Raw genomic sequence first — 18,415 nt, forward strand, 5'->3', positions numbered from 1 at the left:
TGTTAGTCTATCCCAAAATGTCCCTTCAAAAAGCTAAAACCTGTATTCTGTATATCTGGATAAGGCCTTGCTTTAGGCAGGATGTCAAAAAAAAAGAGCAGATGCATGACTGGCATAGTTGATGTTCCCTTCTGATTATTGACACCACCGCAAATAACACTGAGTAGGCTGGGGTTCACCTGCTTATGAGTGACACCTACAAATGAGTGACTTTCGAACACCATCAGAGGAAACTAAATGACTGAGAAACCAAGGAATCTATTAATTGTGGAAGAAAACTGCTTCCTAACTACCTTCTTTCATGATTATTATTATTTTAGAGACGGGGTCTCACTCTGTCACCCAGGCCGGAGCACAGTGGCACAGTTATAGCTCACTGAAACCTCGAACTCCTGGGCTCAAGCAATCCCCCTGCTTCTCAGTTTCCTGAGTAGCTGATTACATTATTTTTACAACACACATAAGGTGGACAGGACATGACCAGGTTCTGAGATAAAATGAAATGCAGGGGCACAGATCTTAATGGAGTGAGATTCTTGGCAGATGGCCTGAGAGCCTATTCTTAGGCTAATGGTGAATTAGCAATTGTCTTTGCTGGCTTCAAGCTTTGGTTGAAATTGCTTGAATGCTTTACAGACTGAACTTCTTGCCTGTTTCATACTGTCATCAACTTTCCCACCTAAAATATCAGTTTACATTTTAGTCAAAGGTTTTCAGTGTTTTCTAAAATGTTTATAAAGTTACTAGGCTGCCTTGCTCTTAAAAACTCACAAAAATTTCTTTCTGGAATATGTCATACAATAGGTGCTGGTATCATAGTAAAGCATGGGTTTCTAATATTTATTTTTTTAACATATGTATTTTTCTTTTTCTTTTTCTTTTTTTTTTTTTAGACAGAGTTTCACTCTTGTTGCCTAGGCTGGAGTGCAGTGGTGCGATCTCGGCTCACCACAGTGTCCACCTCCTGAGTTCAAGCGATTCTCCTGCCTCAGCCTCCTAGTAGCTGGGATTACAGGCATGCGCCACTGCACCTGACTAATTTTGTATTTTCAGAAGAGACAGGGTTTCTTCATGTTGGTCAGGCTGGTCTCGAACTCCCGACCTCAGGTGATCCACCTGCCTCCGCCTCCCAAAGTGCTGAGTTTATAGGCGTGAGCCACCACGCCCAGCAACATATATATTTTTCAAATGAATTGAAACATCTTTGATTGCTAACTCACAACATCACTAGGACATCACTTTCCCACATCAGTGGAATCAAATAATCGAATGTGATGTTGAAACAGATACCTAAGGAAGTAACTCATCATGCTATGATTTTTAGTTTTCTTTTAGGTAGTCTGCTGGTTCTTATATAATATAAATCCTTGATACACTAGCTTCTGCATGTCCTATACTGTGTTAACTTATCTGGCACAGAGAAGCTACCTCCTCCATAATCTACTGGGCAGAGGAAATTAACCTGTGAAATTCGCTTGTCTCTAATGATGTATCTTCTATTGACTCAGCTGTCCAACACCAGGATGTGATGGAAGTGGCCACGTGACAGGAAACTATGCGTCTCATCGCAGGTACCCAATGACCTCATGTGCAGTCAGATTTTCATGGTCTTGTTCTATTTTAAATACTTATTCTCACCCTTTCTAGCTGTGTATTATCTGAAGCAGGAAATGGAGAGTGAGTTGGTTGGGTTTTTGGTTTATTTGGTTTGTCAGAAATAAAATTATGTGATATAAAAATCATGATTCTTGGTCAAAACGGTTTTCTGATCCTGTAGTCCGGGTTATAAGTGAAAAGTTGAGTTCATGTCAGGCTTCGGTTCTGTGTGGCTTGAGGACTCATGTGGAATGAGGAATAAATACAACAGAGTGACTCAAATAGACCATTTGCCCCAGGGAAAGTAATACCCTCAATCCTGGGCAAATAACAAATTGAGGCATTCGAGAGATTAAACAGTGCAAAGGGGCTGCTTTAATCTTTCCACCTACTATCTCCATTGATGGGATTTGTCTTCCCTTTGGAAAAGCACCATCACCTGGTTATGCAGCAGGAACGGACTCTAATGCTCGTTGCATCCTGAGCATTAGAGCTGGGGAGTCTCATTGGGCTAAAGTCATTCATTTGATAAACAGAAACTCTGAGTCTACGAGAAACAGTTGAAGTGCCACCGGCCCAGACTGGTGAGAAAAGAAAAGCCAGATTCAAAGCCAGTTATTTTTTTTCCCAATCCCCAGTCACCAATAATTTAATGTATGTTCACGACTCAGGACGCCATTTGACTCAGATTTGTATATGTCAGTGTTGTGTTGTGTTTTTTTCCTCATCCCTCTCTAGTGTTTCTGGATGTCCTTTAGCAGATAAGACTCTAAAATCCCTCATGGCTGCCAACTCTCAGGAGCTTAAGTAAGTGCGGGAAGCGTGGCCGGCTTGCCCTTCGTCCACACGGTAGGACCCTCTCGTTCAATGCCCATTCATTGCCCAAGTGATCAGCAACAAGCAGTACGTCTTGCCTGCTGAGATCACAGCAAAGGCACTTTCTCACTAAAGCGCTGGGATGACTGAAACAAAATCACTGTAATTTAATTTAGTTAATTTGCTTGCTTTGGGAGCTTTGTATTGTATAATATTTTTTAAAAGAGTGATGTAATAAACACAATACTTTTTTCTGTAAATTTCAGAATCTATGTATTAAATCAGACCTGTGAAGGTGTCATAAAGCATACCTGCCATTTAATGTTAAGGAAATTGCATAATTCTTAACCTGCTGAATATTTTGATTCATACAACTGCCTTTCACTTTGGGTGCCAAAAACAGTTTGGGCTCATTCCTGCCTCATCTACAAGATCTCAAAGTCACATATATATTAACTTTTACTTAGTGATTTCATTTTTCCTGCTCATCTTCTTTTAATACATTTGTTTATTTTCATATCTTATTATATTACATATAGAACAATAAACATTTATAATCAACATTTTACCTCCTTAGAAATATGATAGGGCATAAATTTTAAAAGATAAAGAAATAGGATTAAACAAAACTAATTAATTTTTTTTACAAATAATAAAGTGTTAGAAAAAGTGAGTGTTGTTATATCTACTGGTAAAACAATATACGTAGGTAGCAGCATCAGCGTTTGGTGTCTAAAACACATGTAACATTTCATGTGTTATATTATATTAGAATACATCATATTATATTATATTATAATATATAAAATAGTATTATATTTTCTTAGTGTTTTGTTAGTCTTTCACTTTTTCAAGTTGTTTAAAATATTTTTATCTAAAAATTTTTAAAACTAAGTTTATGAAAGAAGGTGTGATAATGGACAGACTTGAAAATTTGGAATCTTAGTACCAAAAATAGTAAAAGAAACTATGAAATATACTTTTCTCATTTTCTTTCTTTTTTCTTTCTTTCTTTTTTTTTTTTTTTTTTGGAGATGGAGTTTTGGTCTTGTTTTTTTTTTGGAGATGGAGTTTTGGTCTTGTTTTTTTTTTTGGAGATGGAGTTTTGGTCTTGTTTTTTTTTTTGGAGATGGAGTTTTGGTCTTGTTGCCCAGGTACCCAGGCAGGAGTGCAATGGCACAGTCTTCGGCTCACTGCAACCTCTGCCTCCCAGGTTCAAGAGATTGTCTGTCTCAGCCTCCTGAGTAGCTGGGATGACAGGCATGCAACCACCACACCCGAGTACTTTTTGTATCTTTAGTAGAGACAGGGTTTCACCATGTTGGCCAGGCTGGCCTCGAATTCTTGACCCCAGGTGATCTGCCTGCCTCAGCCTCCCAAACTGCTGAGATTACCGTGCCTGACCACTTTTCTCATTTTCGGTGTAAAGTACAATTTACTTTGTCAGTGTGGATTTTAGAAGTCATTTTATTGACTTGCAGTTTTCTAGACTAAAATATAAGTAGTAAGTAGAAACTAAGAATTAACAGACTGAAGAGTGAGATGTACCAAAACATCTTACCGAATCAGCTCTACATTTCTACATTGCCACATCTTAATTATAGCTATTGGGTCTCTTAAATATTTTCTCTAGAACTAACTTCTAGAAAAATGTGGGTAATACACTGAAAATATGTAAATTTAGACATCCTATAGCAATACTCATTACTTAATATTTTATGCAGCTCTCCAATAAGTAATGTCTTTGGTTTTTTTCCATAGATATGTTTTTTCCATACAAGAAAATCTCTTCCATGCAAGAAAAATCCAAGAGACATTTTATTGACTTCTTGTTTAGATATTCATGGAGAATGCCCAAAAGCTGTTATTCAACACAGATATTTCCATATCAATGTGCTATAAAACCACTTTTTTACTAAAACATGTTAATAGAGAAAGACCAGCATGTAAAACTTTCTTATTATGGAGGATACATATTATGTCTTTAAATGGTTAATAAAAGACTCAATGTAGGTTGCTCTGGTTAGCCGCAAGAGATGCGTGCCCATTTTATATTACATTTGAAAAAAAAAAAAGGCATTTATTCCCTGTTTTCTGACTCAGACTTGAATATAAATGCATTCTGTGAAAGTTCAGGGGAATTGAATTGAAGAAAAGGGATAGTAAACACATTGTTCTTTGGATTATCGTTTTTCTCAAATGGAACTTTTGATCTGAACCACAGTGTGCGTTCAGAAAAGCAAACATTTTGTGATGGCCTCTAGTTTTTGTTTGCATTTGGGATTTTCTAAAAAAGACAGCAAAAAGGTGAAAGTCTACGTAAACTTTTATATTTAAGAATATTTTGAAACCTATTCCTAACCAGCATTCCTAGTAGAAATTGGATTCCCTGTCGTTTTTCACTTTTCTCATTCCAGATTTAATGGTTGATTGTTGATGTAGTTATTGATGGATTTTCCCCAAAGACTGTTTAACTTGGGCCATGAGGCAGGACAGACCAGGTGCAAATTATTGAGGTTCTTTGGTAATCCCATAAATGTTCCAAGTCTCTGCAGTTCACAAGTATCACTGTTGTTCATCTGAAATCAATGGATTATCATAGTGGCACAGCATATCAGAGAAAATAAATTATTCATAAAAATCATTTGGAGGCCAGGCATAGTGGTTCATGCCTGTAATCCCAGCACTTTGGGAGGTCGAGATGGGCAGATCGCCTGAGGTCAGGAGTTTGAAATCAGCCTAGCCAACATGGTGAAACCCTGTCTCTACTAAAAATACAAAAATTAGCTGGGTGTGGTGGCGTGTGCCTGTAATCCCAGCTACTTGGGAGGCTGAGGCAGGAGAATCACTTGAACCTGGGAGTTGGAGGTTGCGGTGAGTGAAGATCACAGCATTGCACTGTAGCCTGGCCACAGAGCAAGACTCCATCTCAATAATAATAATAATAATTTGGAAAAGTTTTCTTTTTACATAAAAGGTAAGAGCTTTGCATGACGTAGACAGAAGTCCAGCAATAAGTTGTGGACTGATTTTCAAGTCCCTTCTACATGAGGTTTAAAAAAAAAAAGTACAATAAATAACAATTAATCCATTGTCGCTCAGTAGTCATATATCCTAAAAAATATTTAAATTGATTATTAACCAAAACATAATTACATTTAAGCAAAAACAGTCTCACACAAAAAGCAGCTCATTGTTTTTAGTTATGTTTGGCTGTGTGACCCTGCCTACCTCCATGTGAACTGCAGAGACTTGGAACATTAATGTGATTACCAAAGAACCTAAATAATTGGGGTGTGACCCCCGCTCCCTCCACTACAACTTCTCGGCCCGCTCCCTCCACTACAACTTCTCGGCCCATGCTCTCTTCCTGTGCCTTCCAGGTGTCCAACCCCAGGCTGCGATGGCTCGGGGCACGTGACTGGAAATTATGCTTCCCACAGAAGGTAGGATTAATCCTATTTCTGAGATGTGGAAATGAACTTGTCGGCAGCAGTCAGAGAGATCACATAATTTTGTTTTGTTCTTTGTTGGGTCCCTATTTCAGCTTGTCCGGATGCCCTCGTGCAAGGAAAGGTGGTGTCAAAATGACCCCTACCAAGGAAGAAAAAGAAGACCCTGAACTGAAGTAAGTGCAACAGTTGAGACACGGGGGTCAGCTGTCTCTTGTTGGCAAAATGGGAGGGACCTTGGTTGGGATGCAATTGAACATAGATTGAGTTTCAGGGAAGGTGTACCCTATTAAATATAAGTATGAGTCAAACTATTTGGTGGTTTGAGAAAAGTTTCCAATTTATAGCTACATTTCCACAGCTCTTTGATAATGCAAAAGATTTTTTTAAACAATAACAGTTTCACACGTTTCTCAATTGTTTTAAAGGAAAGTAGTATTGTGGAAGTGCTATACAGTAATAAATATGGCAGCATTTTCCCCTGAAACTTTAATTTTGCTTAAGGAGAAATTATATCTAAATTGAATTCCTTCCTCTAAGGAAGGTCATGGATGATATATGCAGATATACACGTAGAAATTTAAGTTGTTTTCTCAACAACAGTTCTAAATGCAATATTTAAACATTTAGAAACCCAAATTCCAATTCTATGAGTAATGTGCTATGTAGCATCTGTCAAGGCAGTTAACGTGTTATACCTTTGGTCCTTGGAAGCAACATAACATAGTCCTTATGTGATTGGCTCTAGACCTAAAAAGTGTGGGCATGAACTTGGCTCCACTTCTTATAAAATGGGTGGCAAGTTACCTGAGCTCTCTAAGCCTCGTTATTCCTCATCTGCAAAATGGGATAATAATACTCTCTACCCAGTAGATTGTAGTGAATATTAAGTGAGATAATACATGAAAATCGCGTAGCTCAGAGCCTGCTTATGCAATGCTGTTTTGCTAGTTATGTTGGCATCTTTTATTAAAACTCTATAATTGCATGGCTTGTTCTCTGGAGAGCATAGGACTATCACTGCCTTCTTCCCGGCTGGTAATGTCTCTGCTTTCTCTCTAGATGTCCTGTGATAGGGTGTGATGGCCAAGGTCACATATCAGGTAAATACACGTCACACCGCACAGCTTCTGGTTGTCCTCTGGCTGCGAAGAGACAGAAGGAGAATCCTCTCAATGGAGCCTCCCTCTCCTGGAAACTGAACAAGCAAGAGCTACCACATTGTCCCTTGCCAGGCTGCAATGGGCTGGGCCATGTAAATAATGTTTTTGTCACCCACCGAAGGTAACATGAGTTTTCTGTCTTTTTGTTGTAGTGTTGTGATCGGTTGTCACCTAGGCTGCCTTGGGGAGAGGGTTGTGAACAACCCCCTAAAGGTTGTTCACTGTAACAGTTGAGATATCATAACATGAAGTTTTGTTATATAGCTATTGGATGAGCATGAAGAATGAAAAATGTTATTTTCTCTATTTCTTAAAATTACTACACATTTTTCAAGTGCTCTAGAAAATGTAGAGTTGGTTTTATTTGTATTCTAAAATATTGCTTAGGCTGCTATTTCTTAATGGTTCAGTCATTTAATGGTTTACTTCAGTTCCAAGTGGTGATCTCTCTTCTATTATGTTATGTAATTGCAAACTTTCACTTTACATATTTATAGAATTCCCTCTGTCTTATGGACTGGCTCAATTTGGGGCCAAAATTGTAGTTACTTTGCTACTGGGAGGGTGTGACTCATCCGCAGCAGCCAGAAAGAAAATGACACAGTGACTGCAAAGTGAGCAGCAGGATACAGGAGATCTGGAAACCCTTTTATAGTTCCCAGTGACTGCATTCCTTTACCACCGAGGGTCACGCATTCAACCAAGCCCTTTGTTGGGCAGTAGGGATCTTTGTCCAGCTTTTTGGTTCACATTCCACCTAAAGGAAAAGATTAGAAGCTTCCCTACATACTTCTGCCATCAGTGGGGTCTTGTCTCATCTTTTGGGTCACTGTACATGATGCTGGTTTAAAATCCAATGAAGCTTTAGGAAACCATTGATGTTTTGTATATGAGCAGTGTAAACATTGAGCAAAATTGGGGCTTTTTGAGATTTTGCTCAGTTCTAAAGATTTATATGGATGATATCAGAAAATAAAGCCTTCCAGGAATTGCTCGTTTGAAGGTATTTAAATATTCAGTAAAACCTGTTTATGGAGAAAACTTGACTTTTTCAAGTGGTTTATTTTTTGATGGTTTTCAAATGTAGACCTATGTCCACAATAGCACACTTTATTTTATTCTGAGTTTGAATTACTATTTTATATTCAGGAACTTCACTCACAAATCAAGTGTGCCTAATGGCACATTTACTATACAGTAGCTTGACTTCCTTGTAATGACCTCAGTAATATCCATATTGATCCTGCTAATGAAATATTAATGCTGTACTGTGGTGAGCACATCCCTCAGTTAGCAATAATGAAATTATCTTTAAAAATAGTGAAGAAGTTTTAAATGATGATGCCAAGGCTTGGTGAGGATGTGGAGCAACAGATACTCCCACACTCTGTAGGTGGCAGAGCAACTGGTAGTGCCACTTTAAGAAGCAAATTGTCTTTAAAGAGTCAAGTTGAAAACTGAACTATGCACTTGCCCCAGCACACGGCCAGACTTATGCCCAGAGGATCTCTGCCTATGAGAACCCGGAGGTCTGTCTGACCACACGTGAGCAGCGTTGCTCTACCAACTCCACGCTGGGAACAACCTTGGTGCCCACTAACAGTGGAGTGGGGAAATAAGTAGTGCTTATTGGTGGTGGTACATGCTTGTGGTTCCAGCTACTCAGGAGGCTGAGGCAGGATGATTGCTTGAGCCTGGGAGTTTGAGGCTGCAGTGAGCTATGATTGCTCCCCTGCACTCAAGCCTGGTGATAGAACAAGACCCCATTTCTAAAAAAGAATATCCTTTAAATTGCAAATACACATCATAGGTAGCTGTTTACATATTCTGTATTTCGTAATGAGAGAAAGAAAATTCTGATTTCAAAAATATAGGCTGCAATATTAACGCCAAGGTACTATTTTCTTTCTTTCTTTCTTTTTTCATTTTCTTTTTTTTTTTTTTTTTTTTGAAACAGAATCTCACTCTGTCACCCATGCTGGAGTGCAGTGGCTCAATCTCGCTCACTGCAACCTCTGCCTCCCCAGTTCAATGATTCTTCTGCCTCAGCCTTCTGAGTGGCTGGGACTACAGGTGCACGCCACCACACCAGGCTAATATTTTATTTTTAGTAGAGGCGGGGTTTTGCCATGTAGGCCAGGGTGGTCTCGAACTCCTGACCTCAGGTGATCTGCCCACCTTGGCCTCCCAAAGTGTTGGGATTACAGGCATGAGCCACCGCACTCAGCCTCCAAGGTTTTATTTTCTAGGACATGGAAAGCAGTGAAGAATGTAGACAAAGGTAATTCAGATTTCAGCATTCTTGACTCAAAAGTTCTCTTGCAATTTAAAATATTTAAGAAATTGGATTTAATTTGGGGTATTCTCTTTAAGGTGGAATACTCTTTCTTTTCTATGTGTAGAATTTAATGGAATTGAATTTCTCTTGTGATTTCAAATATTTAAGAAACTGTATTTAATGTGGGGTATTCTCTTTAAGGTGGAAAACTGTCTCTTTTCTGTGCGTATATTTTATTTTATTTATTTATTTATTTGGAGATGGAGTCTCACTCTCACCCAGGCTGGAGTGCAGGGGTGCTATCTCAGCTCACTGCAACTTCCACCTCCCAGGTTCAAGCAATTCTCCTGCCTCAGCCTCCCAAGTAGCTGGGACCACCATACCCAGTTAATTTTTTGTATTTTTAGTAGAGACTGAGTTTCACCATGTTGGTCAGGCTGGTCTCAAACTCCTGAACTCAAATGATCCGCCCACCTCGGCCTCCCAAAGTGCTGGGATTACAGGCATGAGCCACTGTGCCAGGCCTATCTGTAGAATTTAATGGAATAATATCGCAAAACGCCTGGCTTGTGCCTGGCACACAGTAGGGGTTCAACACAGATGATCGCCTTTCCTGTTTGTGAAGATAATATTAAGCCTATGTGTATATATGCAGGATGACTTATATGACTTGGAATATAACTCACAACTGACTTTTATATGTTACAAATTTGGTTCTGAAATCTCTGAGGTTCTTCATATTCTTTCCCATCACTTGTTATCTAAAAATAGCTGACACGTATTTGGGGTTCTCGCCCATAGACAGCGCTGTTATAAGTAGCTTGCATGGTTTATTCCTTTAAACCTTTACAAAACCCTGTGAACTACAGGTATTATAACTATCCTCAGTTGATAGAAGACGAAACAAGCACAGGAAAGTTATGGAATTGCTTTGAATACAGGTTGGCATGCTAGAGCCAGTGTCATCCTGCTTCCCCTAAGGTTTGATGATGGGTCCTCACCATGGGCCAGGCACCAAGCTGAGGTGTCACAGGCACCAGTGCATAGACATTTTCTCAACCAAAATGGGAATAATTACAAAACACACTTTGTAGGATGGTTAAGAACAATTTGACCCCCACACTATATCCATATTATATTTATATAATAACTACCTTCAAACCTTGCTTTAAATCTCTATATGACAAAATATTTCCTTTGAAAAAAATAGCAATCTGAGAAGATAACTGATATGTTAAAACACACACACACACACACACACTCACACACACACACACAATTATGGATATTTGTAGCTTTAAAATCAGAAGTCCTGTGACTGATAGAACTCATTTAGTGCTATGCCATATCTTTGTGATTTTATTGAAGCTTAGTAATATATTGTAAGCAATTATGTTCACAACATACATTGTATCACCTGCTATTTTGCCTTAGGAAGGCAGAGGAAGATATAATTTAAAATTGCAGCTGGGCACCGTGGCTCACGCCTGTAATCCCAGCACTTTGGGAGGCCAAGGCGGGCAGATCACTTGAGGTCAGGAGTTCGAGTCCAACCTGGCCAATATGGTGAGACCCTGTCTCTACTAAAAATATAAAAATTAGCCAGATGTGGTGCGCACTTACGATTCCAGCTAGTCAGGAGGCTGAGGCAGGAGAATTGCTTGAGCCCAGGAGGTGGAGGTTGCAGTGAGCCAAATTGTACCAGTGCACTTCAGTGTGGGTGACTTAGTGAGACTCTACCTCAAAAAAAAATAAAAAATAAAAAATCCCTCACTATGTCATAATAGAATGGTAATTTTGGTCAAAACCATAGAAAGCACATTTTTTTTTTCTGCCTTTCCAATATGGAGCCAAATACCTCAGCCTCTTAACATCTGCCTTCAAAAGGAAAAAGAACTTTTAAAATGCTTTTCCTGCCCTTTTTTTTTTTTAATTTAAGATTCATTTTATATTCTGGAAGATATGAAAACTCTACATTGGAAGATACAAAATCAAGTGGCATTTTGGAAGCAAAGCCTCTCTTTCATAACTATGTTCTTTGCTTCTAAGTCATGTAATTATTGATGGAGGCTTCATTAACTTTTCCACAACACTGTGTCACCCTGAAAGTTTTCCGGCGTGTTGTCTGAACAGAGTAGATCCTTTAAGGGTGAGGATCAGAGAAGTTCTAATGAGATATTAATATCCATTATGTTACAAATGGACTTACTAAAGGTCACCTTTGAATATCCAGTTTGCCAAATAAATATTCATGATTATTTTCTCAGAATACAATATGTGACATAAAACAAGACAGACGTGCAAACTCCCTATAAAACAGATAATGAAACTTTTATAGGCCACAATTGACAGTGAGACGCTTCTGAAAATAGAAGACACAGTTTCCAAGTTGAGTTTGTGCTTTTCTTTATTTTCTTTTTCTGTGTAGAAAAATGTATAGCTTGTCAAATTAGGCAAACTACATACCCTTTTCTATATATGTAATAGCATATGTCTATTATTTTTTATATTTCATAGACTCAGTGTAGAATAATTAGTATTCTTGAAAAAATACAGTAATTAAGCACACATTTATTAAGGGCTTTGCTTCAGAAATATTTTCTTTCACTCTGCCAAATGTCCCAAGCTTCAGGGTGAAATGATTGCTTTATAGATGAGTTGTAACTAACTTTCTGCAGAAAAAAAGACTTTAAATGACTGATCATGATCATCACTATTTTGATCTAAAAATTGTTTCTACGGAAACGCAGCAAGATTGCAAAGGAATTAATGGCTGGATAGAACAACAAAATTATCTGATCATAAATGATGAAAAACAAGTTTTCTTCAATGTTGTCATTTATCATGCTGGTGCAATTTAAATAAAACAGATGACATTAAGGGAAAGAAACCCTGCTGAAGAGTGCCACTACTAAATGGAAAGGGTTATAAACACCACTGCAATGTAATAGACTGCCTCTGCAGTGATTGCATCTGAATACACTTGTGGCAGCTCCTCTTATTCTCCTTCCAGGGTACAGATTTTTTTTTAAATGAAAAATGTTGTAAAAATTAAAGAAAAAAATTAAAAAACGTTCCCATAACCAAACTGAATTTGCCATGGGGGTGTGGGATAGGGCTTTATTTTGGCTTGTATTGAGTAATTCTATAAAGATCAAGGAACACTTTATATAAAGGCAGGAAGAACTAGATTCTGCTTTATTACTCATGGAATTTTGACTAATTGGGAACAATTCTTATTCATAATATATATGTACAATTTCACATTTACAGAAAATAAAGTAACCACGTCTAAACAAAAGAACTTACTTAAATGCAGATGAATAGCAATTTAACAAAATAAATTAAATAATAATTGTGTATCAGCAGTAACTATTTGTATCTTGATTTAAGGAAAGAAAGCAAAACATTTTACATTATTTGAGGGCATTTTGCCTTTGCTTTAGTGGGTGTGTATTCATTACTCTCTACAAAGAGACTATGGGTTATAATGTAATTAATCGGCAGCAAAAACACAAATAGTAGGTTGTGAATAAAACATCTTAATGTTTATAAGAAATAATATACATCTCATACATTAGTACAATTTCTATTTTCACAGCTTATCTGGATGTCCTCTCAATGCACAAGCTATCAAAAAGGGCAAGGTTTCTGAAGAACTCATGACCATCAAGCTCAAAGCAACCGGGGGTAAGAGCGCAGGGCTGGCTGTCACCACCTCCTCCAGGGTGTAGACCCTGGCTCCCTAAAGGGTTTCGTGTGTCAAAGTATTCACTAGGTGGGAAGTGTAATTTTAATGTACAAGAAGAAAGGTTTCCTCAGATTTGAACTAAAATTATAACTTTGTTTAAAAACAATTTTTTGGTGTCTTCCTTATTTTTAAATAAGGAGTGATCTCCAACAGAGAAAGTCAGGCAGTGGGGTATGATGGGTTATTTTTAAGTAAGGAGTGATCTCCAACAGAGAAAGTCAAGCAGTGGGGTATGATGGGTTAAGATACACTGGTGGTTGGCAGGGCATGCTGGTTCATGCCCATAATCCCAGCACTTTGGGAGGCCAAGTATAGAGGATTGCTTGAGGTCAGGTGTTTGTGACCAGCCTGGGCAACACAGCCAGACCGCATCTCTTAAAAAAAAAAAAAAATAGCCCAGTGTGGTGGTGCACACCTGTAGTCACAGTTACTCTGGAAGCTGTGATGGGAGGATTGTAGAGACCAGGAGCCCAGGATCGAGGCTGATGTAGTAAGATATGATAGTGCCACTGTACTCCAGCCTGGGCGACAGCAAGAGAACCTATCTCTAAACAAAACAACAGCAACAAAGATACACTAGTGGAAGTTGTGTCCTTCAGTCTCTCTCACATGTGTGTGTTCTCTCATGTGTGTTTGTGTGTACATGTGTGTGTATGTGCACATTTTTCTGGTATAAATCCACTATAAAAATTCAGGAAGCAATTTCTAGCATCTGTATTTGAATCCTTCAATTGTGTTCTTCTGTGCTCAACATGATATTTTTATAGAGATTCTGGAAGGTTTGGATTTAGCATCCAGATCTTTACCTAAGTCTACATTTCCCTAGATATTTCCTTAGTGTCAATCTGCTTTCCGAGTTCAGAGATACAGTTTCTGAGTTCTCTGTTTGGATCCTCCAATTTTCCTTTGATTCTTGAATGCATTTCTTGAGATTTCTAATCAGCATTATCTGGGGCCTGTGTTGTTTTCCATCAAAGATCATTCCAAAGCGTTTGAGAAACAATGGCAGAGCAATTATTTTGCTCTGGAGACTTTATTTGATGGCATCTTTGGCACATGACTCGAATTGAGCTGGGGACTTTCACTGTTGTTACTTTCCCTGAAGCTCTATTTTTTTAACTTGTGTGTGTGATTTTTAAAAAGAAGATATGTGGTATCCAAGGGGGGGAAAGCACTCGAGCTTCCTACTGTTTCCCTCCGAGGCCTTCATCTGCTTTATTTAAAGCGATCCTTGGCGGGGGTGCTCTCTCTCCGTGGGTCCTCACCGCTAAGCGCCCAAGGAGAGGAGTGTACACGCAGAGGAGGAATAAAGCCCCGGCTGCCTCCTCCCGTCTTTCCAACATTCACATGCTCAGTAAAAGAGCTTTTCCCTAGATGTTCTGACTCCTCCTTGGAAATACTCCCCATTCCCTAAATACCTCTAAGTACATATGCAGTGACATTGGGACAATTTAGTGTGTCTTTATTTATCGTCCCATTTCAAATAGTATTTAAAGGATAAGGACTGCAAAGCTACGTGAACTTTTTTTTAAATGCTGGTTAAAAATTTAACTCGCCCAGGTGCAGTGGCTCACGCCTGTAATCCCAGCACTTTGGGAGGCCGAGGTGGGCCGATCACAAGGTCAGGAGATCAAGACCATACTAGCCAACATGGGGAAACCCTATCTCTACTAAAAATACAAAAAAATATTATCCGGGTGTGGCGGCACGCACCTGTAGTCCCAGCTACTCGGGAGACTGAGGCAGGAAATTGCTTGAACGCTGGAGGCAGAGGTTGCAGTGAATCAAGAAAGCACCACTGCACTCCAGCCTGGGCAACAGAGTGAGACTCTGTCTCAAAACAAAACAAAACAAAAAATTAATTCAAAAATGAGATAAAGGAAAGTTGAAGATAAGAATGCAAGACGGAGCAAGCCTGAGGACACTAAGACGTGTGTGAAGAGTCATTTCTCGCTGGGTAAATAAGGATCGCAAATTTGACCTTGCCTTTTAGAAACCAACAACAGAAGAAAGCTATAATCGCCATGTGGATCACGTGGCAGTAAGTAAATTCAGAGCAAAACTCCTTCTGGAACCCAGTGCATGAAGAAAATATTTCCTATGAGTTCTCATTAGGAGAACACCAATACCATCCATCCAACAGAATACAAATTACAAGGCCACTCCTAACAAAGATATAAACAAAACAGTCCTCTGGTGTCATTACATCAAATTGTGATGGAGCTTTGCAGGGGGCCAGCAGCAGGTGGTCTGTCGGAACCCACAACAGACTTGCACAGAGACCCAGGAGCAGCAGGGCTGAGCACATACACTTCAAAGGGTCCCTATACGTCTAGCATCTTCAGCTGAGCTTTCAAAGAATATAGAGCAGCAGCGAGCTGGATTGAACCCATTGACAAGTGTCAGGGTGCAGTCATTCTATGTGGACAGGTAACTAACTGGAAAAGTACACGTTTTACAATCCGAGAAAGTAGAGGCTGATGCTCTGTAAAGCTTAAGAACTTACCATGACTTTGCAGGAGAAAAAGCCCACCTGAATTCAGGTCAGTGGTTCGTTGAAGGTCAAGAAGGACCTAAAGTGATTTGGGGGTCTTCTCTAACAATACTGTGTCTCATGATCCCTTACCTTAAAGTGAGGCCACAATGACTGTTCTCTGGATGATCTTTAAAGTAGATGTAAATGAACACACCTTCAGACATTAAAAATATCAAATCAAATTGCAATGAAATATAAAGTGCATATGGCTTTAACTTTAGCACACTATATTAATTTAAACTAGGTACAAATCATTCATGCAATTAGTTGAATTAGATAATATTTTAGGGGAATATTATGCACAAGCCAGTTTAAACATGGAGGGTCTATATCAAAAAATGTGTACATTAATTTTAGAATAATTGATCCTTAGTTCTCCATCCTTGCCATAATTAAATTGCCACGTTAATTTTTAAAGACCTTTATTAGTCCTTGATAATAAAATTAGGCCATCTGTATAAGAAAGAATGCCAGTCCTTCTGTGCTTTGTAGAAACAAGCAGAAGTTGTGATAATTGGTCTATATATATGGTCTTGCACTTAGGACCTCCTTCTAGCTCTTCTCATGTGACAAAATAGTGTGTCCTAAACATTGTTATATATCATTTCTTTCTGGATATTAACTCTCTTCACTCCTTTAGTAACTAAATAGCCAAATTTACATTAGTTCATTTTCCCATAAATAAAAAAAAAGTACAATTTTGTGGTGTAAACACAATTTAAAAATCAAAGTTCAGCCGGGCGCGGTGGCTCACACCTGTAATCCCAGAACTTCGGGAGGCTGAGGAGGGTGGATCACAAGGTTAGGAGTTCAAAACCAGCCTGGACAAGACGGTAAAACCCCGTCTCTACTAAAAATACAAAAACAACAACAACAACAAAACAAACAAACAAACAAACAAATTAGCCAGGCGCTGTGGCAGGCGCCTGTAATCCCAGCTACTCAGGAGGATGAGGTGGGAGAATCGCTTGAAGTCAGAGGGCAGAGGTTGCAGTGAGCCGAGATCGAACCACTGCATTCCAGCTTGGGCAACAGAGTGAGACTCCATCTCAAAAAATAAAAAATAAAAAATAAATAAAAGTTCACTCAAGAAATATAATAGAATTTGTTTGAAATATGATAGAATTGCTTCATTTGTATAATATGAAAAAACGTAACTATAGGACTTAAAGCCTCTTATAAGTTGAGAATACCTGCTCTATACAGGTATATACATAACTTGCATAATTATACAGAATATAAAGAAAATATAATATATGACATAATCCCCAAATATGCAAATTAGGCACAGATTAGTACCAACTAAACATTAGAATTATTAAATGAAAAGAAAGCATAATCTCTTGCTTTTACATAGATGAATTATATAAAGAATCAAAGTCGCTGAAGAGTAAGTAAAATATTTAGCGGAGGCTAGGCGCAGTGGCTCACGCCTGTAATCCCAGCACTTTGGGAGGCAAGGTGAGTGAATCACAAGGTCAAGAGATGGAGAACATCCTGGCCAACGTGATGAAACTCTGTCTTTACTAAAAATAAAAATATCAACTGGGCATGGTGGCGCACGCCTGTAGTTCCAGCTACTCAGGAGGCTGAGGCAGGAGAATTGCTTGAACCTGGGAGGCAGAGGTTGCAGTGAGCCAAGATCATGCTACTGCACTCCAGCCTGGTGACAGAGTGAGACTCTGTCTCAATAATAATAATAATAATAATAATAATAATAATTTAGTGGATAGTTTATATGGTTTCCTTGATCATCAGCCATACCTAGCTAGTCCAACACCCTACTAGAAGTATATCTGTAAACATCAGGGCACACATTTTACTGATACTTCCAAAACAGATGAAACATCTATGAATAAAGATAGCATTTTCATGGTTAAAAGAACATATTCTGGAACCAGAGAGCTTATGTTTGAATCCCTGCTGTACCACTTACTTTGTACCTTGGTTTCCCATGCATACTTTGAGGTAATAAATGTTTCTATCTCATGGTTTTTAAATGAGGATCATATGAGTTAATATTCAGAAGTGCAGAGTGAAATCCAAAGGTTTTTAAAGACTATGTGCATAGAGAGAAGTTTGACGGATAAGTGACTCAGTGGAAACAGATAAAGTGATATGTTAACAGGAAACATTACAAAGAAATTGGTTGCATTTATCCTGTGGCTAAAATAGCTCCCCAGATCCCAGAAATTATAATAAAAACATTAATTCCTTCATTGATTAATTCTATGAGCATGTATGGGGAGCCTGTTACGTATTAGATCCCATGACACTGTTTCTTTTTTGAGATCTCATCTTATGATCTTCCCTCACAAGCTCCAGGCATCTTCCAAATGGCCCCATTTTGATTATGAGTCTGGGGTGTCTTCAGGAACGTTGGCTCTCAGGGAAACATAATCCTAATATAGTCCCAGAACCAAGAACCCAGGCTGTCACTTAAACGGTCTTCTCACAAGCACCCATAACTTAGCCAAAATTGAACTTTTATTTATCCTACTGCAAGTTTCAGCCCCCCAGTCTGCCTCATCACAGAGACAGCTCTACAATTGCCCACCTACTCTGGCAGAAGCAAGCAGTCGGGGTCGATTCCTCTCTTCTCTCGCCCCCTACCTCCAGCCCTCACAAGTCCTGCAAATTCTGCCTACAGATTAGGTCCTGAGTCTGTCTCCTTCTCTTGGCCTCACTTCCCTACACCCAGCCAGGACTCCAGCAATCATCTCCCCATGGGTCTTCAGGCTTCTGCTCTGTCTCTTCTCCAATCTATCCTCTACTCAAAACTCCAAATTACATTTGTGAAAAGTCAACTAGATCATCCCGGAT

General features: G+C 38.9%; 1 protein-coding gene across 3 annotated transcripts in view; it reads left to right on the forward strand.

The window, feature by feature from the left end:
* Positions 1 to 18,415, forward strand: part of ST18 (ST18 C2H2C-type zinc finger transcription factor) — a 122,258-nt gene that overhangs the window by 94,029 nt on the left and 9,814 nt on the right. For all 3 annotated transcript variants that reach the window (XM_050801790.1, XM_050801787.1, XM_050801788.1), the window contains 6 exons: positions 1,509 to 1,571; positions 2,335 to 2,403; positions 5,796 to 5,858; positions 5,960 to 6,040; positions 6,927 to 7,148; positions 12,907 to 12,995. In XM_050801790.1, the coding sequence (XP_050657747.1) occupies positions 1,509 to 1,571; positions 2,335 to 2,403; positions 5,796 to 5,858; positions 5,960 to 6,040; positions 6,927 to 7,148; positions 12,907 to 12,995 (587 nt within the window). The remainder of the gene's footprint in view (positions 1 to 1,508; positions 1,572 to 2,334; positions 2,404 to 5,795; positions 5,859 to 5,959; positions 6,041 to 6,926; positions 7,149 to 12,906; positions 12,996 to 18,415) is intronic.

The sequence above is a fragment of the Macaca thibetana genome, chromosome 8, assembly GCF_024542745.1.
Source record: "Macaca thibetana thibetana isolate TM-01 chromosome 8, ASM2454274v1, whole genome shotgun sequence".
NCBI lineage: Eukaryota > Metazoa > Chordata > Mammalia > Primates > Cercopithecidae > Macaca > Macaca thibetana.